Source organism: Ipomoea nil, unplaced genomic scaffold (assembly GCF_001879475.1).
Source record: "Ipomoea nil cultivar Tokyo-kokei standard unplaced genomic scaffold, Asagao_1.1 scaffold1043, whole genome shotgun sequence".
NCBI classification, from domain to species: Eukaryota; Viridiplantae; Streptophyta; class Magnoliopsida; order Solanales; family Convolvulaceae; genus Ipomoea; species Ipomoea nil.
The window spans coordinates 2,120,589-2,140,226 of record NW_017617471.1 but is presented as its reverse complement, the minus strand read 5'-3'; the positions used below and the strand labels follow the sequence as shown (position 1 = coordinate 2,140,226).

Sequence of the window (19,638 nt, the reverse complement as noted above, 5' to 3'; positions counted from 1 at the left end):
ACCTTCCAACCCCTTTCAAAAAAAAAAAAAAAAAAAAAAAAAAACCTTCCAACCACGCATTCCTGCCTTAGAAAGATTATGTGCAACGAACTTAACTGAGAATGTAATAATCTTCTAATACGAAAATCATACTCCACACACTTAACCAATTCTTTTAGAGATTTAAATAATGTTAAAAAAAATATTTCATAAATTATTACTTGTATAAGATGATATACATTGCAGCCTATGTCCAATGATGATTTGATTTACAATGTAGACACACCCCAATCCCCATGGAGTTGGTGTAATGTTGGGATTGAATTGGTTTTTAATATGTGGTAACTTTATTACTTTTATAGACACATGACACATGCATGGCCAAATCCTAGTATTAAATTTAGAAGTTGTTGAAACAATTAAGACAAACTAAGATGATCTATTCACCAATTTTTTAAGTGAAAAAAGAATAATAATAAAGGGGATAAGATTACATGTGACCACTTTCTTTTCACTTACATAGTGCTTTTAAGAATTTTTTTTTTTATCATACGTTACACATTTATAAGATTTGTCAAGGCACTTAGCCTAGTAATTACAAAGTAGGGTTTCAGTGAGAACACTTGCTTAAGTGAGAACAAATCGTGTGCATCTATCTAATATTTTTTAATGATTTAGATTAGATTAAGTGTGTGTGAACGCGAATTAAATGTGTACAAACACACTTAATCGCGTTTGCACACATTTAATTTTGCGTTGCACACACTTAATCTAATCTAGACCATTAAAAAATATTAGATAGTTGCACACGATTTGTTATCACGTTCTCACCTAAGCAAGTGTTCTCATATAATCACACACACATACATATATATATATATATATATATATATATATATATATATATATATATATATATATATATATATATCACAACGGTCCAAACAAGGTTTGCAATACGCCAATACCCCCTTGGACCACTGACCACAGGAATTTTGGGTAGTCTTCATATTTTAAAAATGTTTGCTTTAAAAAAAATGAAAATAATAAACTGTGGGTAGTTTTTATAGTGTTGTTTTACTGGATTCACGTTGGGAAATTTCCATTTGCCAGTCATGAAACGCGTTAAATTTCGTGTGCCATAGAGTGCGCAATCTCCATGTGGTCCCTTTTCACTTTGGCCGTTCTCCATAGCCCAGAAAACCAAAAATAGGTATTCATTTAGCGAATAAAAGGTCTCACTTAAAATTTATTTATAGCAATAAAGTAAAAGTTTAATTTTTGTTACGAATATTAAAAATTGAGTTAATACCCAAAATCGTCCTCGACTATAGTGGTATTTCTCAATTTCGTCCTAAACGACTTTGATGACCTAATATCGTCCCAGACTTTTGTGTTTCACTCAATTTAGTCCTCCATTTGTTATTCCGTCAAATTGGTGTTAAATAAAGGGACAATTCAGTAATGTCAATATTGATCTCTCTTTACTTTCAACTTGTGAAGTGCGAAATTCCTCTTTCTTGTACGAATTACACCTAGAATTACTCCCGGACCTGCAAATCAAATTTTATATTCGCAGTTTTAGGAGTAATTCGTAAAAAAAAAAAAGATTTCGCAGTTCACATGTCTTTGAGTAAAGAGATGCCAATATTAAAATTACTGAATTGTCTATTTATTTAACACCAAATGGACAGAATAACTAATGAAGGACTAAATTGAGCAAAAACACAAAAGTCTGGGACTAAATTGAGCGAAACACAAAAGTCTGGGACGATATTAAGTCACCAAAGTCGTTTAGGACGAAATTGAGAAAAACCACTATACTCGAGGACGATTTTGGGTATTAACTCATTAAAAATTTGAGTATTTTATGCACGATTTGGTTTGATTAAAAATATTATGTGCGACAAACTTAATCAAAAATGTGTTAATACATATTAAATTCATGATCAATTTAGTTCATTAAAAATACCATATACGATGAGCTTGACCAAAATTATGTTTTATTTACTCGGCTACTACTTTTAATCCTACTTTTTTCGGCTATTACTACAGTATAGTTTGCACATATTGTTCTCAAAAAGTTGAATCTCCAACTTTAACGTGGCCCTTCACTTTAAGAAGTTGCTTTTACACTATCACTAGTGAAACTCAATCACGAATCATTGTTCTCAAACTTTACTTCTGTAACCATCTGAGCATGTTGACAGTATTCATTGTTTTGAAGCGTTCAAGGTGGTTTGAAGGGCAGTGTGGTCTTTTTAGGAGGCGAAGACTTGTAGAAGTCTAGAAGATGCTTTAATTATGATTAGTAGCTGTAATATTCGTCACGTATCCGAATCCCGAGAATCTAATTGGAATTCGTTACTTCCGTTTCGATTTTTCCCAGTCTGTCGACGACGCTCCCCTCAAATTACTAAAACACCCTTTTTGCTTTGGTCAGCAGTCCATTTTGGGCCCCACTCTGTGAGCTGGCTAATCCACTCTGCTCATGACTTCCAAAGCTTCAACACTTGAACGTTAGAAACTCAAATCCAATAATGGGCTTTTGCTCTCGATTTGGCCTGTTCAATGTGGGCTGGGCCTTGCTAATATCAACCGCGATCCAAGTTAACCCATTTACCGAGTCAACTTTTTTTTTTTTTTTTTTGAGTACAATCTAACATTCTAACCTTAGGGTTGGGGTTCAGCCTTTTGAAAGAATTAATACATATGTTCAACATAATTATTTATACCAACATCTTTGATTAGGATGAGACTCAAACATGTGACATTCCATTTGAAATGGTAACAGTGTTACCATAAGACCACAAGGTACTTAGCATTTACCGAGTCAACTTAGTTGGCAAATTTTAAATCCACATAATTGTGTAGACCATGAATACAATGTACATTTTGAATATACTAAAAGTACATTAGCTGTGTGGATCATGGTCCGTGAAATAATGATTGGTTGGAAAGTAACCTTAACTAAGAGATACAAATTTCTAGCCACAAGGTCATAAGTTCGAATCTTAGCCTTGGTTTGAATCATTCATTGACCTTCTTAGTATGAGCCGATCAACTATAAACAACTTAAAACTAGTTTTGAATCAAAGTTACCCCATTTACCCTCAGATTTATGCAAATAATCACAAAGAGATAAACCAACCTAGGTGGCGCTTCAGTTTAATCCACCAAGGCGTGCCGGCAACATACTAAGGATGCTACTTTGTGTAGCATTCATGAACATAGATGAGTAACTTCATCTTATATGCCACCATGCAGTTGTACACATTTTCTCCATGGATACATGAGGGGGAAAATAGTCTGAATGGAAATGAGACCTTTATACTCTCTTATCATCTCTATTCCGTTAACCAAAAACCATTATACTTTCTGGGTCGAAGTAAGGTGTTAGTCACTGCGATAAAAAAGAAGGGAAAACAGAAGTTCAAGTAGCAAATGACTTTGGTTGCAAAATGTAACTAAGAAGATCATGAGGCAATACATATAGGGGTGTTTGGTAAATAGCAGTTAGCTAATTGAGTTAGTAGATTTGACTAGTTGATAACATTAGCTGATTGTAGAAAAGTGTTTGATAAATCAGCTGTTAGCTGATAGATTACATAAATACATACAAAATGACTTTCTCAAAAAGCTGATTTGAGCAGCTTTTTGAATTTTAGCATTTTGGAACAATAAGCTGTTACAAAAAGCTAATTAATCAAACACTCATATTGATTGTTTAACCAAGTCAAACAGCTAATAGTGGTCAAATACGTCAAAATCGGCTGATAAGCTAACTATGTTACCAAACAAGGCCATAAGAAACGATCTCGAAGAGAAAATACCTGGTTGTTGATGCCCCTCCTTGTAGGATTTCTGATGATGTGCAAATGAAAGCCTCAAATAGGAGACTTCAATTCCCATATATATCAGTTAAACAATGCATCTCCATTCCAATCTAGTTTTTGAATATGCCCTTCAACTGATTCAATCGAAAGGGTTTATATCTTTCTTCAGTTTTTCCCAAATGTCATGACCTTCAGGATGTCGACTTACATATGTCCTCACGAAAGCTTCCTCGGAACAAGCTACAATGGTCCTTAAGGCCAAGTTAGGATTCACTCTCCCTTGATTTTTCAGCCAATTATACATAGAAACCCTAAGTTTAGTTCTCTGTAAGTTGTAGGCGATATACGATGGAAATGAAACTAAACTAGACAGCGGATACCCCAAGCTGTTGACAAGAAAATCGATCTTTGCTTCGATGACATCTTTGGTTTGGTTGAGAATATTAGGATAAACTCTGATCATCGTAGAGACATCTTTAGGATCTATACCAGCATTGACAAAACAGTCGAATCTCTCTTGAAGCTCCAACCCTTTTCCTCGATAAGCTTTGAGAGCTTCCTCCATTTCACCCCGGTTTTCAACAAAGCCTAAACTCAACAGAAACTTAGTTTTCATCTCTTTTGATCTTTGCATCTCTTCGGCTGTTGGGAGTGGTTCGACTCTTGCTCCTAGAACCCATTTCTTCAAAACCTGTGGATCCTCTAAGATCATTTTACAAAGCCGCTTCTTCCCAGAATTTAAAGTACGCAGCAAGCTGTCTGCTTTCTTTAAAGAACACGAACCCAGCAGCAAAGGGTCTGAGCAAAAAATACTCCCAATCTCCTCTACGGGCACTTCAATTTCAATCAGAACATGGTAACAGTTGTGCAAGTTCTTGAGAAACTTCCCGGTTTGAATTTGTGGGAACTGAGAAAACATGCTATATATCTTATGCTGCGTGCATCCAAATTTCCACAAGAATCCCATAATTAAAAATATAGTACGCCCTGAGCTCTCAAATAAAAGCTCCGGGCTATTGCCTATTACCTTTCCCAATTGCTCGTCACCAAAACCTAACTTACCGAACAAGACTAGGACTTCAAATAAATGGCTCCAGTTATATGAGACGCCTTTCAATAACTGCTTCCAAATCCACTCATGTTCTATTCCCGCACTCCTCAACTTCTCCAAAAATCTTAAGAATTCCCTATCCGCATTTCCTACCAAAAGGTAAGGATTAGAATAAATAACCTTAACCAAAGTGGATTGGTCTAACCCAACCTCACCAAACAACCGAAGCTTTGACTCCAATACTCCTCGGCCATACCTGAAGATCTCGGGAGCTTCTTTGTAAATTTTGCCTATCTTATCCCTTGGAAAACCGCAATTACAGAACACATGATAGTTCTGCATCAAAACCTGGTCATCATTCAAGAACATCAACTTTGGTGGGAGGACCAAAGAGGTCTCAGAAGAGTGCAACCCCATACTCTCGAAAAACGGCTCGAATTCATTAATGGGATGGTACCTCAAATACCTAGCCACAGACCCAACACCCTGACTTTCACTATCTACCCTTTTCAACAAACTTTCAAGAAAATGTGGGGAGTTTCTACTTATGTGCTCAGCATCCACAAATTGCAACCCTCTGGTGGAATGCAAGTACTCCAATAGAGCAGCCTGGGCTTGTCGCCTAACAGTCGGAGGAAATTGGGATTTTTCCTCCAAGATTTTCCGATCATTCCTTTTCGTGCGATAAAACCTATAGTTCTGAACAATGTCGGATGACCCAATAGCCCAAAGTTTCGTTCTTGATGGTCTAAAGCTATTGTGACTATAACTTACAGATACCCATTTGAGAACAGATGAAATTCTCAGCTTCCGCAAATGGTTCATGGGTTTTTTGTTAATAGATATTCAGTGTAGAGTAGCACTGGATTGAGAACTAGAATAACTGAGGTTTTGAGCTGCAATAGATATACCCAGAAGGTTAAGGGGTTACCTTGAGTATTTATTCATCATTGCTCGGGCATTGATTCTGGACGGACAGGTCGGAGCTCCGGCGATCGACGGCGGGGCTGCCACTTTTATCGACACAAGAGGAGCTCACAATCACACCAGAACTCCGCAGGCCTTTTGGCTATGGACAGAAATGCTCTTCCAAGTTCCAACTCAGGAGATTGGAGTCTGGAGGACAGGAGGGGGCATTATTGTCTTCTAAAATTGTAGTGAGGATAATTTTTTAAAATTTCCTTTTATATTTTCAATCTTTTAAAGAAAAAATATTAATATTAATCTCTTTAATCTCTTATACATAAGCAAGAATTGGGGTGTGAAAGCTTTCTTTTGACTTCTCTAATTTATATATTGGTTAATTATAAATAATCTAATCTTCTTTTTTTATATTGGTTAATTATAAATAATATAATCTTCTTTTCCTCATTGGGACGTGCCCGACATAGCATTTGAGAAATGTAAATCATGATAACTTAATGACTCAACAAACAGAGTTAAATGTCAATACGCACAAGGAATCTACTAACTTTTGACATAGTTCCCACACTGCCGCGCCCGAAGTACGAACATTTTGAATCAAATTCTCTCAAAAATTTAACTAAAACTCTACAAATGCGAGTTGAGCCAAATTATATTAGTCCATAGAGACAATGCCCCTTAGTTACTAGCAAATTATTATGCTTTCATTTGCACCACATATGACTGAAGAATTTGAAATCGAAGCAATAGATAATGACAGAATCTGATGTCTAAGCTGGAGGGGTTAATAATACCTGCAAAAAATTATCATTGGCAGTGTTGACATCTATGATCTACCATCAAAAGCTTTCAGATAAACTTATTTCCTACTACTAAGAATTGCCTCCACTAAATCCAGCTATTTAAAGAAGTTTGCATCCTCTCATGGGCAAGTATTCTAAAATGATACACCTACAGAAGATGAATAATGATATGAGATATCTTTAACATCCATCGTTTGTCAAATCCTCGGTTATTGCTTTGGCATGTAGTATGGATAACCCCCGAATGAGGGAAGCGTTGGAGGAGGATCTCTCATAGCAGCATATTGAGGATATGGAATTTGAGGTTGCACGGGATATGGAGAAGGTGCAGCTGGTGGACTTAAATATGTGGCATTTGGGTATGCGGCCATAGACTGAGGATAAGTGTAGCCAACAGGAGTTTCAGAGCCAGGTGGTTTTTGAGTTTGCAGGTATCCAGGCGTCATCGCTAATGGTACTGGAACCATTGATGCTGGTGCCTGTACTTGAGTTACCTTGCCCTTGTAGTTGTCGGCAAGTTTCACGGTAATATTCCTACCCTGCAAGCATTGCAAAAGATGAGATCCATTCAAGGATGTGCAGTACTCAAATCTAGAAGAGTTGTTTATTCCAGTAATTCTATATTAACCTAGATAACAGTCAGGAGCATGCAGAAAAAGAAATACTGCACATCTTCTTACCCCGAGTATCCTTTGTGGATCATCTATAGCTTTCTTTGCGGACTCCACTGTTTTATAGGTGACAAAACCAAAACCACTACAAGCAACAAATGCATACTAGTTAGACATGATGCAAAATGGGCTTGTCTATCTACAAGCAAGATGTTGATAATGTTACCGAGATTTGTCTGTATCTTTGTCATATGCAACTGAACCCTCCTCTATATCACCGTGCCTTCTGAAAAAGTTGAGCAGCATCTCAGTAGTTGTGTCTGGTGATAAACCCCCAACGTAGAGCTTCCTCTGGGCTTGGTCAGGTGTAATACTAGAGCTGCTTAAGCCTTCAGATGCCAGGTTACAAACTGCCATGCGACCCTGAAACAAATAATTAAAGAAATATCAAGATTAGGAGAGTGACTATGAACATGAGCTTGAAAACAGATTCATAATTTTCTTTGTTTACTAATTTAACTAATATAATCCAAGAGATAAACATTAACAGAAGTACTCTCGTTCACATCCTTTTCTTGACCATATAATAAAAGGAATTTGTATTACTAATACCACTATTAATATAATCTACTCCTTTCAGTAATGGTGGACCAGCGGAAGAGTAGGAAAAGGTTGCCTTACTCTATTCCTTCCTTTGAAAGGAATATTGGTCCAGAACACTTGATATTAACCAGCTTTTCCCTGTTAAGGTTTCAATGTAGAATTCACAAATTGGATTCAATTTATTACTGACTGTCCAGATTAAGAAAGTGCCACCAAGAATAGCAAATGATACACCCTTGTCACTGACTTGCGTTCTCAGATGGCATAATTTGTTCCATACATAGGTGTAGTTGCCCCATTTTGGGCTGAGCATTCAAGTGCATATTTATTTTATTAACAAAATAAGATTTTCATCTTATGTAAAGATTTATCTCATAAAGTGTGTCATCAATTATTTCTTGCTAGTATTATACCAAAACAAGAAACTGAAAGAGAGGATGTAACTCTGTAGAGTCCACACAATTCTTGAATTCAATCATAGATTGTATTTGGTAGAGAATATATCACTCACATCAATCATTTTGCTAGGTGCTTTTAGAGCTCTCTGAGCTGATTCCATGTCTTTAAAGGTAATAAATCCATAGCCACGAGATTTTCCAGTTGCTTTGTCAGCAATGACTGCACCCTCCTCAATTTCACCATGCTCTTCAAAAGCCTAAAAATACATGATTAGTTATATCAAGCTCCAATGCTTCTACACTATGTCAGCAATCCATAAGAAATCAAGTTAAACAGGAATTATAAGAAAAGATTTACTAATAATTCAGAGTATAACTGGAAAAGTTTGAATAATCATTCAGAGTACGCAAACAACTTAGCAATGCACTCACAGCACACAAAGTTTCTGAAGAAGTATTCCAAGCTAAACCACGAACAAAAAGCTTTCGAAGGGCAGGATCTGCTCTTGCAACATTTTTAATTTCTTCAGCAATTGAATGATATTGTGACCCTCTTCACGCCAGAACATGCAAACAAGCACACATGCATAACGTCAATTCGCACAGTGCACAATCCAGAGGAACATAAGAAGTCCCCACGAACAAGCACATCACACTCACATGCAAATACAAACTCAGTGTCTTAAACTAATAACACATGCATAAGTAATAATCAATAGCTGGATAAGATGCAATACAATAAATGACAGACCACAAATAGGCATGATATCCTAGCAAAGAACAAATATAGAGTTAAATATAAGGCCACTGTATTTACTTAATCATTCAAGACGTTTTATTTTTATTTCCTTTTTAAAAATTTGTTATTGTAATGTACAAATACTAGTGCCTTAACTGCTTACATATGCAAGTATTCAACCAAAGAATGTAGCACTTGGTGTTAGAGAAGCTAAATTACAGAATTGGACAAAAGATTACCAAAAGTCAGGGCAGTGAATGGAAATTTGTGACAACACAATAATCAATAACTTAAAAAATCAGTATCGATGACTGTTTTGCTAAGAATTTAGTTTGTCAGTGAAATAAATACATACACAGAGAAGCATTCTCGGTAGTCATTCAATAAAATTTCTTGACCCTCTACAGAACAATAATTTAGCATTCCAGATTTATTCTCTGCAGCTGATTATTTGAGTGTATCAACAACTAGGTATAAGTATATTATACATAAAAGCACATAAGGCTTACAATATTGGTCTATTTTGTGTAATTAACTGGGGGTTGAAATTAGAGTTCCATAATTGTTTTCCAAAACTGACCTTTTATTGTGTGTAATTATTCCGGATACAAATTACAAACTACTATAGTATAAATATTAAGCAACTAAAAGTGAGTTAAGACTATTATGATATTGACTTATTTTCTGTAATAAATTGGCAGTTGCAATTGGGGTTCCAAAATTGGTTCGGATTGGGTATTTGGAAATGAAACGCAGGGTTTTGATATGATATTTCCAAAGAGGCAAAGAACAACGTCATCTTGAGGTGATGCATGTCAGCTAAATGGGATTTCAAACTGGCCATTCAGCTTTGGAGAATGACGTGGCAGCTAAAGGAATTTTCAAATTGGTTGTTGAGTTTTGAGAATAAGATGGGCAAAGCTCTTCAGTTTACTCTTCTACTTCTAACTACTGTTAAGCATTTTGATTTTCTGTTTGCAAGAACCATGAAGCTTTGAGGGATGGGTGTCTCCCTTCATGTATAGAAGCTACCTGGTTTCCCTTTGTATTTTATGTTTGTCATTTTTGTCTCTTATGATTGAAGAATCAGAATTAATGAACTCCATTGCAGCCTGCCAATTTATAATTACTTTTCTTCTCCAGTTTAGCTAATTTTCCTTTAAATCCCACACTAGGTTACGGTTAATTAGCAGAGTTCATCACAAAGACAAACCTCAAAGAATCAATAGAATGAGTTAATACGTCAAAGTAATCACTAATCGGTCCCTTTTTCATGTTAAATCACCAATTGCTTGCAGAAATTACGATGAGATAACAAATTACTAGCAACTAATGGAAACTAAACTCGGATTAATGAAAAGAACGGAGCTTACAGCTTAGCGAGGAGATCAACGAGCTGCGGTTTGGGTAGCGGGTCAAGCAGAGAGCGTAATTCTTCGGCTGCTGGAGGTGAAATGTTTGAATCCACTTCGCCATTCCATGCACCTTCGTCTAGCTTCCTCTTCTTCACTTCCTCCATCTCCACACACTCTCTCTCTCCACCGCCCGATGGTGCTCTTCGTATTTATACAACCGCCGTTTTCTGCCCTAATCCGATTATTAGGGATGAGATAAGCTTACGTATCTCTCTGGACACCAAGGCATTACGTGTCTTAATCCGATTATCATTTTAAGGAGTTAAAAATAAAAATAAAAAAAGTCGTAATTGTCTCAAAATGTGTATCTAAGTAATTGGAACTTAATTTTAGCATGTGCCATGTTTGACAATGAGCGGAGAAGTGGCAGGGGTGAGCTTTGGTTCCATAAATTTATTGCATAAATGCTTGCCCATACGTTGATGGGCAAGCTAGGTTGCTCATTAAATGAGCCGTGATGGCTCTTCATTAAATGATCCGTGATGGCTCTTCAAGAAAATACTACATACATTCTCATTTTTTACTCTCAATTTATATTTTCTTTCACAAATTTTTGATGTAAACACATTCTCTGAGACTCACATGATGAAAATAACCAATCTTTGTTTATATGTCATGGAGAACAAGTGAGAGAGTAAAATTTGAAAGTACATGTAGTAGCACTCTTCATTAAATGGGCCTTAATGACTTTTTTTTTTTTTTAAAATATAAAGAACGTTTTGGAGAGAGAATATGTTTTCCCCAAAACGTCAAAGAACAAATGATGCTCTTAGTAGCGTTTGTAAAAATGGCGGTTTGAAACAAACTGTCGCTTCAAACCATCATTTTACTAAATTTGTAGTTTAGCGTTTTAACTGGCGGATTCGCCATTTACCTTTACCTCTTTAATGTAGTTTACATAATTTATTTAGTGCACACTTTCAAATAAATTCATCAATTTATCATTGGTTAGTGCACATAATAACGTGATAAATTCAAAAACAAAATGTATCTTAGAACAACTTATTGTATTAGTGAACTGGCATCTTACAGATGATTGTTGATGGGGTACGGAACTAATGGGCCCAAAGCCCAAGAAGGGAAAAGAGGAAAGAAAGAAATGTTAAGCCCAATAGAAGGAAAGCCCGGAGATAAGCGCAGGCATGACGAAGGAGTCGGCTCGAGTCGAAGGTCGGCGCGAGTATTTAGTCGGCACGAATAGGGGGTCGGCCAGATGAGATAACCGTTGGCATTGAAGAGGCCTCTTTAAGGCTTGGTCAAACAAGCCGTTGGGAAGCCCAGTAACGGCCCGTAATGGTTAATGAACCTATTTATGGGCTTTATTGCTTTAATATATGCATTTAAAATAAAGGGATGACTCACTATAAAAGGGCTCCCCAGCAAATTGTAGAGGTAAGCCGATCCGGGGCCAAGAATCCCCAGAGAAGTCAGAAATATACAAAGAGTTATAGTCATCCATTTTGCAAATTGTTTAAGCTTTGTTTGAAAGGTGAATCCACCAACCGTGATTGTGTTGGACCTCCATGGGCCCAAAAATCCTAAAGCCAACAATTGTATTAACTGTTTTGACCAAATTGTATCTATAAATTATTTTTAGTTTTACGTATACATTTGTTAATAAGGTTATTTTAATTATTATTGTTGTTTTCGTTGTTGATTTTTTTTTAAAATACTCATGATTGCCTTCACCATCGGAGTTCGAACCTATAACCATCACACTACATGGTAATTGGCTTTATTGCTTTTATAATTATTTTCATTGTTGCTTTTATTTATTATTTAACTTTTTTCGCTATTATTAAACAAAAATAGTTCAATATTAAAAATGTAAGATTGAAATAAAAATAAATAAATATAAACACCACAAAAATCAACAAGTGTTAAGAGTAAATTTGATATTTAAAAAGAAAATGCAATAAACATACCAAAATACCAATTGGGTAGCTTTTTAATTTTTAGTTTATTGATGTCAATAATCTAAGACAGAAAGATCATTTATTGAACACTTATTTTAATTATTTGACTTAGTCAAACAAGTAAATGTGGTTAAATAAACCAGAAGTTGGTTGATAAGTTTGCTAAATACTTTCTTAATTTCAATTAAAGCATAAATGACCCATTTAACTATTGACATTTACTAAATTTTATTATCATCTCAATTTAAATCTCTTTTACTATTAATTTTGTTTGAATTTAATTATTTAGTTAAATATTTATTTAATAAACATTAAATTTAAAGGTTTTGTTGGATAGGCCAGGAAATAATCATTTTCATTTTGTTATTGCAGCATTGAAATTACACCCAAAAAAAGCCATTAAAAAAAAAAAACTTAAAACAAATGTCCCCAAAAAGAAAGACAACTAATATATTATTCCTCAATACACACATGGAAAACACTTGATATTAGAGTTGTATAAAAAAATGCAAATGCAAATGCAAGCAATACTAATTTTATGAAGAAAATGTGATAGATGGATCAATTTTTTACTAAAAATTTCACTAAATGCTAATGTGGCCATTGAAAAATACTTGAAATACTCTTAGTGCGTGAAACAAATCTCGTTTAACGTGACATGCTTCTTTGGTTGTCTGTCAAATCAGAATACAACCCGTCACACCAAGCGAGACTGGTCCCGCCCCGGGAGTATTGTGTAGTATTATTTGGCATCCCACCCTAGCAGTTAGCAAAATTTTTGGTAGAAAATTTAGTGCCACCCTTTATTCCTAATGTTCCTATGATGATTGTGTATACTGTATATATAACATTCTGATATGTTACAGTATATGCAGCCTTTATTGAAGAGCCCAAGCCCCAACAGAAGACTTATACCCACTCTGAACTATATATATTGTATATATAGTCTGCAGAGTTGCATCTTTCATCTGTTGTGAACAAAGAAGCTCTTTTCGACACGCGATTGAAGATGCAGATAGATGAATGAACATTGCCAAAGTTGAACTCCCCGTTGCCCTCAATGCACGGAATGGAAAACGTGAACATGCATTGTGTGTTTCGGTCCCTAGCTGACATCAGCTTCACGAGAGATTAATGGATCATCATCCTCGGGTGATGATGTTATGCATGAAGTCTGAGAATCTAGCAAGCTCTTGGTTGTCTTCTGTTGTTGATCAAATATCCTCTTCAACTGCTTGCTTTGTTCCTCAATTCTCATCTGCAACTTTTTCTGTATCTAATCATAGATAACAAGAACTAAGAAACAAGGTTTTATGGGACAAAAGAGGTTAGCAGAGTCTTATGTAGGACAAAAGAGTTTTATCTGAATGAAACCTCGAGTTGTTCGTGAAGGCGCCGTTGGACTTCCAGCTGCATCTGCAGTGCTTCCTTGATTTGAGTACCACTGCAAGGCAAGGTTAAAGTTGTGTGAATGTTAGAAAGTAAGATTGGGCTAGGATTACTCCAAATCACACCGAATATGCTCTGATACCATGTTAAAAACTAAGATTGAGCTAGAGTCATTCAATTGGGCTATAATACACATTGGTCAAAATTGAATCCAACCCATAACCTTATAAACCCATATATCAATGGGACTCTTAACAATGAACAATGCAGGCTGTCAGAACATGAATGAAGCTAAGATATATGAGCGAAAAAGGCATACGCTTTACTGTCAATCTCTGATGCATTGTTTAGGGTGCTTCTTTTCTCAGATTTCCCTGCAGAATAGAAAGGGAAAGTATATCAGATCGGGCTTTCTTATCCCGGATAATGTTGGCCTGAAGGGCCAAGTCTAGCACCAGGTGGCTAGGGGATTGTTGGGCAGAGGCCTGAAGGCGAAGTGATTTGAAGTTGGTATGTACCTTCTGGGGATTCAGGGCTGTACTTTGCATTTCTGTATTTCTGCACAGAAAAGATGTAAACGAGAACGAAACGGTTGGTTTGATTAGTTCCTTAGCTTTGATTAGTTCTTCTGCACACAAGTCCCAAAAACAGTCAAATACCTGCAAATGGCTTTTGACATGAAAGATGGTCAAGCCTTCTGAGTCCATTAGCTTCAGTATTGCTTTTGGTGTTGCCTCTAAAGGATGGAACCATGACCAATATCAGAAATGGATTGAACTTTATGAGGTTTTCGGGTTATTGAGAGAAGGGAGATACTTACTCTCGGCTCCACCGAGGCGATTCACAGACTCCACGAATCGATCATGGAGGTCTTGAGTCCACCTGATTCTTGTTTTGCTGGACATGGACCCTGCAGGGGAGGCAGAATTGGGAGGGGGACATGTTAAAGGGTTTCCAGGGTGATGTAGTCTGAGATTTGCAAGGTGAGAACCATTTGGATTGTGAGAGACCTATATGAATATTATGGATCACAAATAAGTGGATGAATTGAATTAGCCAATCTGGAAATCAAATCTTGCTTAGAGATTCTTACACCATAATCTTGATTTCCATCCAGGGTGATTGCAGGGTGCCCTTTAATTGGAGGACCATCAAGAACATCCTCAAACAGCTTCTTTTTAAGCAGCAAAATCCTTTCTTTCTCAGACAGATTGCAGAAAGGGGGATTCCTATACAGTCTCTCAGAGCCATTAGAAAACTGGGATTTCAAGAATGCTTGTGCCAGGTTCTTGGCCTGCAAATCTGGCTCGGTCTGCCCCTGGGTGTACCCGAACAACCCCCCGTTTCCCTGGTATGGCACAATTTGCTGATCGAAATTCTTGGACCCGTTCTCATCTTCATCATCATACTGTGACAATCCAAGACACTGTTCGGTCGCAAAAAACGCCTCGAGTGATCCTATCTGGTGCATGATACTGCTCGTGCTCGAGGCATTTGCAGAACCAACATTCTGCTGCTGCTGCTGATGGCACATCGAGGCCTCTTCTGCAGGCACAAAACACTGCACCATCCCGGGGGGAGAGACCGGGGAGTAGTGTTGTTGAGCCCCGAAACTTTGGTGAGGATTTCTCAACATTTCTAACCCAAAATCCCTCCCAAATCCATAGCTCTGCTGTGCTCTTTCCTGAGCAGAACTGAAAGTCTGGAACTTCATTCCCCTAAGAACTGCAACTCTCAGAATCCACCCAAGAATCAGAGCTAAATATGGATACCACACAAAATGACAGAAGAACGATGAATTCCTCGAAGCGTGAGCTGTGGCAAGCCAGCCCGAGTCGAGACAAGAACAAGCAACCGGATTATAAAAAATCGAAAATTGCAGAGTTTTCTAGCAATAACATAAGCTTTGCTGCCCAATTAAAATATGCTGCAAGTCTTCATTTACAAGACAAATGAATCTGTCAACAATCCAACCTTAACTTTACAATGATTCTTTAAATGGATAAGGAGTGAGAACCCATCTTCTTTGACAACAACAAATGCTAATATATATTTACCAGAAGGAAACAAAGTCTCCTAGGTAAACCAGTACTTTTATACTAATAAGGTTTTTGTCTCTTCCATGATCAGACTGTGACTACTTCATAAGAGTGAAAAGTGAAAGGGATCAGAATTCCTGTAAAAAAAAAAAATAGAGGGAATATAATGGATTATTGAAATTCTTTTTAACCATATATACATATGATCAGATTAGATAATAGGAGAATATAGTTTATGGGAGCATCTGTAGCTTAATACTTTGCTTTTAGAATACTCGCATATATTCATGAGTCTACCAGACTCACTTAATTTATTCTTACTTATTTTTCTGCAGCCACCAACTATCAAGATTACCAGCAGAGTTCCACTAGCTAGGAATCAAATGTAGTGCCCGCACGAGTAACTCAGTTGGTTGAGACTCGGGATCGAGGCTTGACAGTAATAATGTTAGAGTTCCGCCTAATGTGGTGGGTCCCTTGTTAGGCACCAGATATTGGTCTTCCCAGTTTTCACCTAAGAGACTTCTGACTTCTGAGTCAAAGTAATTTACCCATTCACAATTTTATCGGTCCGAGGCGAGAGACTTTGCCTTTTATTTTTTTTTTTAGGGTGAGGAATCAAATGCAGAAAGAAGTTAGGGAAATGTCAGAACTTTGAATATTCCAAAATGTGTTTTACAAAAAACATTTAAGTTTTTGTCAAATGCCTGTCAGGTTCACTGTTGACATGAAATCTGGTGGTTATTCTCAGTGAGTTTATAGAAATAGTTCTGCAATGAATCCAAACATATAAATCCGCCTGCCTAAACCACTTAAAACACCATTATCTTTAAACGAGATATTTTACAAAATTAATTTCCACAACATCTTAAAGACATAGTTATTAATGAATTTCTAATAGTGGTTAATGGTTATACACTTGACAATTCATAAACACTTTGTACGGAACAAAATAATCAAGTCCACCAAGGGTCTCCATATTCCGACCTGACAGAGCATTTAGGAAGATGTAAATTACGCTGGCTCAATGGTTCAGTAGACAAGGCCAAATACCACATAAAAGATCTGTTCATTTTAGACATAATCCCCACACTACCGTTACCAAAATTTGAACCTTAATTTCTTCTCCCAAATATTTGAACCTTAATTTCTTCTCCCAAATACTATCTACTGAACCAGTGATCAAAAACCGTGTGGGCTCCTCAAATACATTCTTCTTTCAAAAGGCTGAACCTCAACCCTAAGGGCCCCCCACACCCCGATACATTCTTCTTTCAAAAGGCTGAACCCCAACCCGACAGAGTATTTGGGAGGAACTGAACACGAACCACAGAGGCTAGACCTGTGTTCACTGCGCACAAAGAACCCCCTCACTGTCGCTGGTGAGACTCAATCCCTGATCATTCTTTCAAAGTTTCACAGATTCATCTCTCTGACCAGTTTAGCTGCGAATGTGGTTCCTCAAATACATTCTTATTGTAAGCACTAGGTGACATAGAGTCTGTAACTTTCCATGTTCAGATCAAGTGACAAAACTGTCATTTCTTTCATGGGTGTTTGTCAAATCAACCAACCTGAATCTCTAAACTGCAATAAATGGTTCTTGTTCTTGCTTTCTTGAATATTTCACTTTGGCCATTGTTAGCTATAATTGGGTCAAACTTGAAGGTGACAACAAATGGACCAGCTGAAAATTTATTCTCCCGGCCAGAAAAATAATAAATAAATAAACGGGATAATATTAAAAAATGTTATCTGATCCCTTGGTTTCAAAACCAAGTCTCTATTTTATTACAAATATAATAACAGCTAGAAATAAAATATGATAATTTTTTATTTACAAAAAAATTTACCATTGTTATTTATTTGTTACTTATTAATAAATCAATTTTGTAATTGTAGCTGACAAAAGATAAGATAAATCATTTTAGAAAATTTCGATACCCTAAATCCTTAGGATCTTAACCTATTTTTGCTCTTAGTGTAATATATGATATTCTTGAGAATGTTATATTAACTTTAAATAATCAATCAATCTCTTGAACTAAACACCCCCGATGTTAGAATTTTCAAGGTTTTGCCACTAGGTTAAAAAAATTACAAATCGTTCTATCTGATTAACTCTTTAACTTTTCTTTGGTAAGTTATACTTTACCTAAATAGAAACTATCCTCTGAAATATATTTCTCATTTCTTTAATTGAAGCTTAGATTTGTTGGCGTTTAAAAAAAAAAAATTTTAAAAAAATAAAAAACTATCCTAATTCAATATTATTTAACGTTAAATTAACAAATCACCACCATTGACAACTTGAAACATTATAAATTAAACAAAGTAAACATTATGTTCCAAACAATTCAGATCAACCAATTCTCGTTAACATATAAGATACATTGCAGTAGAACAAAAATTAGTAGTATACAACGTGTTAGCATAAAAATCCCAATTTATATACAAACATCTATTGACTTGTATAAAAATTTCTTTTTCATACAACAAAACATTTCTTAATATATTCCATACAAAAATTTCTCAAAAAATAATTTTTTTAGAACAAAAACCCAGAAGATGATAGTGGGAGAACATGTCCTACTAGATCAAAGACTCGAAACATTATAAACAAATTAAAGCAACCATTATGTTCCTAACAATTCAATCAATTCCCGTTAGCATATACTATACCTACCATATGTTAGTGAGTGTTATTATTTTCTATAGTATATAGTTATATTATGTCAATTAAACCTGAGCCACATAATATAACTATATACTATAGAAAATAATAACACTCACTAACACCATACACGTCAATAGAAAAATTTCATCCTACATGCTAAACAACAATTGATTTATAAAAATTTTTCTTTTGTGACAAATAATTTCTTCTTTCAAAAGGTAAATCACCAACTTCAATGGCCCTTCACACTCTGACTCGATAGAGAATTTTGAATGAGGTAAATTACGGTGAGTCAATGACTCAGTAAGACCAAATGAATAATTTCTTTAACATGTTTGGTGAAAATTTTGTCGTCGTCTATGTTTAAAAAGATAATTAGGAACAACAGCATTTCCCATTTAATTAATGATTATTATTTTTGTATTTATGTAGTTGTCTGCATCAAAGAATCAACTGCGCTGCAGATTGGTTTGTTGAAAGATACATAGCCTAATCTATACTTTGGAGATATCGAAATCGGATCGATACGACCAAGCGAATATTAAATAGGTGTCAAAGGTTGCTATTTACGGTAAATTTGTTCATTGTTATTATTAACATCTAATAGTAGTAAGTTAGTTTAATTAATAACAAAAGATTATTTAATGATGTATAATGTTTTTCCAATAAAAAAATTGATAAACCAATGTTAGATTGACAGACAAGAGGGTAATATGAATGGAATCTGAAGGCGATTCAAATCGCCTTGATGTCTTTATCCATGGAAGCCTGCACATTCCTTTTCTCTTGTTATCTTATTTATTTGTTTGTTTTTTTTTTTAAAAAAAAAAAACCTTATTTATTTGTTTGTTTATTCTTATATTCCCCTTAGCTTTTATATATTTTGAGGGTTTTTTATTTATTGAAATATTTGTTGAAAAAATAGTATAGAATGATGACATTGAAAGTGATTATTTTGTGATACAAATAGATGTGGAGTCCACTTCTGATTTGGGTAAAAATCAATTCAGGTACTCACTTTCCAACCCGAAAAGTCTTTAATTTTACGACTTTAATTAATCTTGTGTGTAATACTGTATTCTCATGACTTTAATCTCGTGTGATTCGGGGTAAACGATCCAGCGGGTCGGAGATTAAAAAAACATTAATTGAAAATATTAATATTTGACAATAAAAAATTAATTGGCGCCTATGGCCTAATGGATAAGGCGCTTGACTTCTAATTAAGTAATTGTGGGTTCGAGTCCCACTGGGCGTG

General features: G+C 35.7%; 3 protein-coding genes and 1 non-coding gene across 4 annotated transcripts; 1 reads left to right on the top strand and 3 right to left on the bottom strand.

The window, feature by feature from the left end:
* Positions 1-3,736: 3,736 nt before the first annotated feature.
* Positions 3,737-6,080, bottom strand: LOC109182117 (transcription termination factor MTEF18, mitochondrial-like). Its single transcript, XM_019332175.1, has one exon. The coding sequence runs from the start codon at positions 5,689-5,691 to the stop codon at positions 3,955-3,957; it is 1,737 nt and encodes a 578-aa protein (XP_019187720.1). The 5' UTR covers positions 5,692-6,080; the 3' UTR covers positions 3,737-3,954.
* Positions 6,081-6,561: 481 nt separating this feature from the next.
* LOC109182120 (UBP1-associated protein 2A-like) lies at positions 6,562-10,540 on the bottom strand. The gene is made up of 6 exons (XM_019332177.1): positions 10,318-10,540; positions 8,638-8,758; positions 8,319-8,462; positions 7,431-7,627; positions 7,274-7,349; positions 6,562-7,132 (listed from the first exon to the last, which is right to left on the bottom strand). Exons 1-6 carry the CDS (start codon positions 10,461-10,463, stop codon positions 6,803-6,805), a joined length of 1,014 nt encoding a protein of 337 aa, XP_019187722.1. The 5' UTR covers positions 10,464-10,540; the 3' UTR covers positions 6,562-6,802.
* A 2,167-nt stretch (positions 10,541-12,707) lies between these two features.
* LOC109182119 lies at positions 12,708-15,651 on the bottom strand. Its single transcript, XM_019332176.1, has 7 exons — positions 14,758-15,651; positions 14,485-14,674; positions 14,324-14,400; positions 14,183-14,222; positions 13,984-14,038; positions 13,650-13,719; positions 12,708-13,551 (listed from the first exon to the last, which is right to left on the bottom strand). Exons 1-7 carry the CDS (start codon positions 15,376-15,378, stop codon positions 13,381-13,383), a joined length of 1,224 nt encoding a protein of 407 aa, XP_019187721.1. The 5' UTR covers positions 15,379-15,651; the 3' UTR covers positions 12,708-13,380.
* A 3,914-nt stretch (positions 15,652-19,565) lies between these two features.
* On the top strand, positions 19,566-19,638 carry TRNAR-UCU. Its single transcript has one exon. It is a non-coding gene; the product is annotated as a tRNA-Arg (tRNA).